This window comes from Denticeps clupeoides, chromosome 6 (genome assembly GCF_900700375.1).
Source record: "Denticeps clupeoides chromosome 6, fDenClu1.1, whole genome shotgun sequence".
NCBI lineage: Eukaryota > Metazoa > Chordata > Actinopteri > Clupeiformes > Denticipitidae > Denticeps > Denticeps clupeoides.
Window position 1 is genome coordinate 12266032 of NC_041712.1, and position 3736 is coordinate 12269767.

General features: G+C 35.5%; 1 protein-coding gene across 1 annotated transcript; it reads left to right on the top strand.

Moving 5' to 3' along the window:
* The first annotated feature begins 1072 nt into the window (after positions 1-1072).
* LOC114792162 (GTPase IMAP family member 5-like) lies at positions 1073-1879 on the top strand. Its single transcript, XM_028983064.1, has 2 exons — positions 1073-1088; positions 1152-1879. Exons 1-2 carry the CDS (start codon positions 1073-1075, stop codon positions 1799-1801), a joined length of 666 nt encoding a protein of 221 aa, XP_028838897.1. The 3' UTR covers positions 1802-1879.
* Positions 1880-3736: the final 1857 nt, after the last annotated feature.

Genomic DNA, 3736 nt, shown 5'->3' on the forward strand with positions numbered 1-3736 from the left:
CTTCTTCACAACAGCAGATTACTTTTTCTGACAGAAGAGGTCATCCTTGTAAAGCAATCAGAGGGATAGTAAAAGATACGCCCCTTTCAGATGAACTAAAAGTTTATGGGCAAGCTTTCGTCTCTTCAGTTCCTGAGAAACAACTTGTACAGTTTGTATCATTGTGTCAGCACAGTTTATATAACAATGGAAAGAAGTAAGTACGTTGTTTTTTATTTGATATTTTATCAGGATATGTTTATTTTTGTCACATAACTTGTACAGATTAACTGGCTATGATTGCGGTTCCCTGTCTGCATTTACAGGTATGGGTACAGGATCAGATTAACTGTGATCAAAAACTGGAATGATTGGTTTGGAAGAAATATTTCACATTAAATTGCACATTCTTTAATATAGATAGAAAAAAAAATTAAACTAGAATGTATCACATCGCAGAGTAATTTATTGAGTAAGACTTGTGACATAATGGTTTATGCACCTGTTCTGAGAAGGTAAAGCTCTTCTTTGTTTGCCCATCTTGGTTATGGATTACAGCATTTGCTGCTGTGATGACATGAGAAAACAACTTAAGGCTCAAATAAGGCTCAACACACACTGTGTCATCTAAACATGTGACAGAGTAGAGCTGGGGTCTCCTTTGCCCTAAATGTTTCCTGACATGTATAGACAGCAGTGTCCAGAGGGACATGTAGTCTCAGTGTCATACTTATAATTTTCTTTTTAATATATATGTGTCATTTTTTTTCAGAATGGTATTCTTTAACCCTACGCCGCTCACCCAGAAAGCGTGAAATCCCTAAAATCTCCAATGTTGATTGGACCAATGAGAAGAAGGTGAAGCGAGAAGGTGGATTTTTTCTGTTTATTTGTTTCTTGTTTTGACAATTTCTTCCACAGCAAAGGAAATGAATTTTAGCTTCCAGGTTCAGAGGTCTCATAAAATCTTCTCAGGGACTCAAGGTGGACTGACTGCAGACTACGCTCAAGCAGAATTGAAGCTGTTTGTATTATACATCTTCATAATAATATGTTTAATTATCCATATTCAAGGGAGTTATACTCGTTTGGCATGTGCATTATTTCAAGCATAGTTTTTTCTGTCCACATTCACCTTCCATTCAATGCTTAACATACATTTGCTTATTTAGCAGTGTGCAAGAAGAGCTCCATCATGACTGTTGTGCTGCTGGGACAGACAGGAAGTGGCAAAAGTGCTTGTGGCAACACCATCCTGGGAAATAGTGTGTTTCGATCCTCCATGAGCTCCGTGCCTGTGACCAAAATGTGTGAGGTGCAAGATACTGTGATCTCCGGTATAAATTTGAGGGTGATCGACACCCCAGACTTCTTCAGTGAAGAGTGCAAGCAACCAGAAAAGCACATTGCAGAGTGCAGCAAACTCTCTGACATCGGGCATACTGTCTACCTGCTGGTGCTACAACTCGGTCGTTTTACTGAGGAAGAGCAAGAGACCATTAAACAGATTAAGAAAGCATTCGGTGATGGAGTGACAGCACACACGATCATTCTTTTCACTCATAAAGAGGAGTTAAGGCAGGGTAAACTAGATAAATATGTGATGAACACTGACCAACGACTCCAGGATATAATCAGACAGTGTGGCTATCGATATCATGCCTTCAGCAATACTGTATATGATCCTCAACAGGTAACAGAACTGATCGAGGTCATTGTAAAGCTGCAGAAGGACCATTTGGATATAAATGTTGTATATCCAAACTATAATGAGGTGAAACACGGCGAAAAGAAAAACTCATCTTGGTGTTCAGTTATGTAAAATAATAATTGGAATGTAATTTTTTTTGTAAAAAAGTCATTTTGTGTAACAAAAAATTATTGATGATTAACTTCAATACCAGACATACTAAGTATCACTGTTCCCAGTCCACTGCACCTCAGACAGTCCTGCTTATAGAACCAGAGATTAGGTATAGGTATACTGACTGCTGTGTTTATGTCTTTCAAAACCCTGCCTCCTCAAGATGTTGTACAATGTTAAGTTAATGCTTTAATAAGCTGTATTTTCTGTGCATTTGGTCATTTGCAATAATATGTCTGCCAAATGCTGTAAATGTAAATTGTAATATGTATGCGCTTTTTTGATTAAGATATGTTGTAGTTGAAAAATAAAGTTATAATAAGAACATTATAGTATGAGGACTCAATCATTCTAAGTGTAATTCTACATTTTTACGTTTATATTTTACAGTATTTATCAGATGCCCTTATCTAGAGTGACTTACAATCAGTAGATACAGGGACAGTATCGTTGGTTAAGTGTTCAGGGACACAATGGTAGTAAGTGGGGTTTGAATATTTGACTTTATTGAGTGTCTTAACCACTAGGCTACTACCACTCTATAATTCAAGTAAATAATTATAAAAAAAATTCCCTACAAATGTTGGCAATCATTAGTTAGTTATCATTAGTAATAAAAAAAAATAGTAATGTAATCATTTCAGTTTTTTTCATAACATTTGTTGTGCTGTCAATAGTGCTCAGACAGCTCTAATGTGGGCTTGACGTGCAGTTTCCACATCTTCGGTGGTGTACAAAAAAAGGTATAGAGTACAGCTATTCTGCACTACTCTTCATGACTGCCAGGAGTGATATAAAACATCAGAACCTTTGGAATTAAATTATACCTATTGAGGTATAAAAGCCCATAAAGTTTTTTACACAGTGTGGAGTGATTGGGAAAACTTTTCAAAGTTCTTACACAGACTATTTTATTCAGTGCCATACATAGCACATATTTTTCTTTACAGTTATTTTATATCAACATCAGTGTTTGTGTGTGTATTGGGTGTGTGTGCGTGTAAACTTATCAGTTATGATAATTGCCTTGCTGATATTTCTTTTTAGGGACTGATTGTCTTATTTGAATCTGAATCAACCAAAATCTGACATGAAATCATTCAAAGCACCACCATGATGTATTATCTTTTTTATATTGCCTCTCTTATCTCAAGGAACTACATATTCAGTGTCTCTGCCAAGTGAAAAAAGTGAAATTTGGACTTGTCTGTTTCATATACTGACGGGAACTTGCATGTGTGTTTCATATCTTCCAGTTAATTAGCTGGTTTCTGACACAGTGCCTTTGATTATACTAATAAAGTCATCTTCCAGTATCTTCTTTTGGTACAGTGAAAATAAAAGTGTAAAGGAATAAATTCCTTCTCTCTTGTTTCTGGTTGCCACTCCCTCTAAAAGAGGGAACATATTTGCTTAAAACAGCCAGGACAGGACAACAATGTGGTGGACACAACCATGGAAATGACATGATAAACACTGGATTGACCCTGTGTCCCCATTGTCCCTACCTTCTCCTCTGCATTATTATTATTGATGTGTTGTTGTCATGTGCAGGAATCATTGTTGCCTTGTAATCAAAAATGTTTATTCAAATTAAGTATTTGAAACAGGATGTTATACTTATGCTGGACAAATAAATATGTAAAAATGTACAATGTTTAAAAATGAAAAACAAACATAAAAACAAATCCTGAATTGTGCTGGTTATGGAAAGTGAGTGAGTGAGAGTACAATTAAATCATTTTTATTTACAAGTTGAAAATGAAAACAATTATGAAATCTAAAACATACAACTTGGTTCAACATAAACTGACTGAAATATGGTTTAAAACATCATAATCAAGATTTTGAATCAGGATAACTGATACTAGGCTGAAGACAGAAACATTTTTA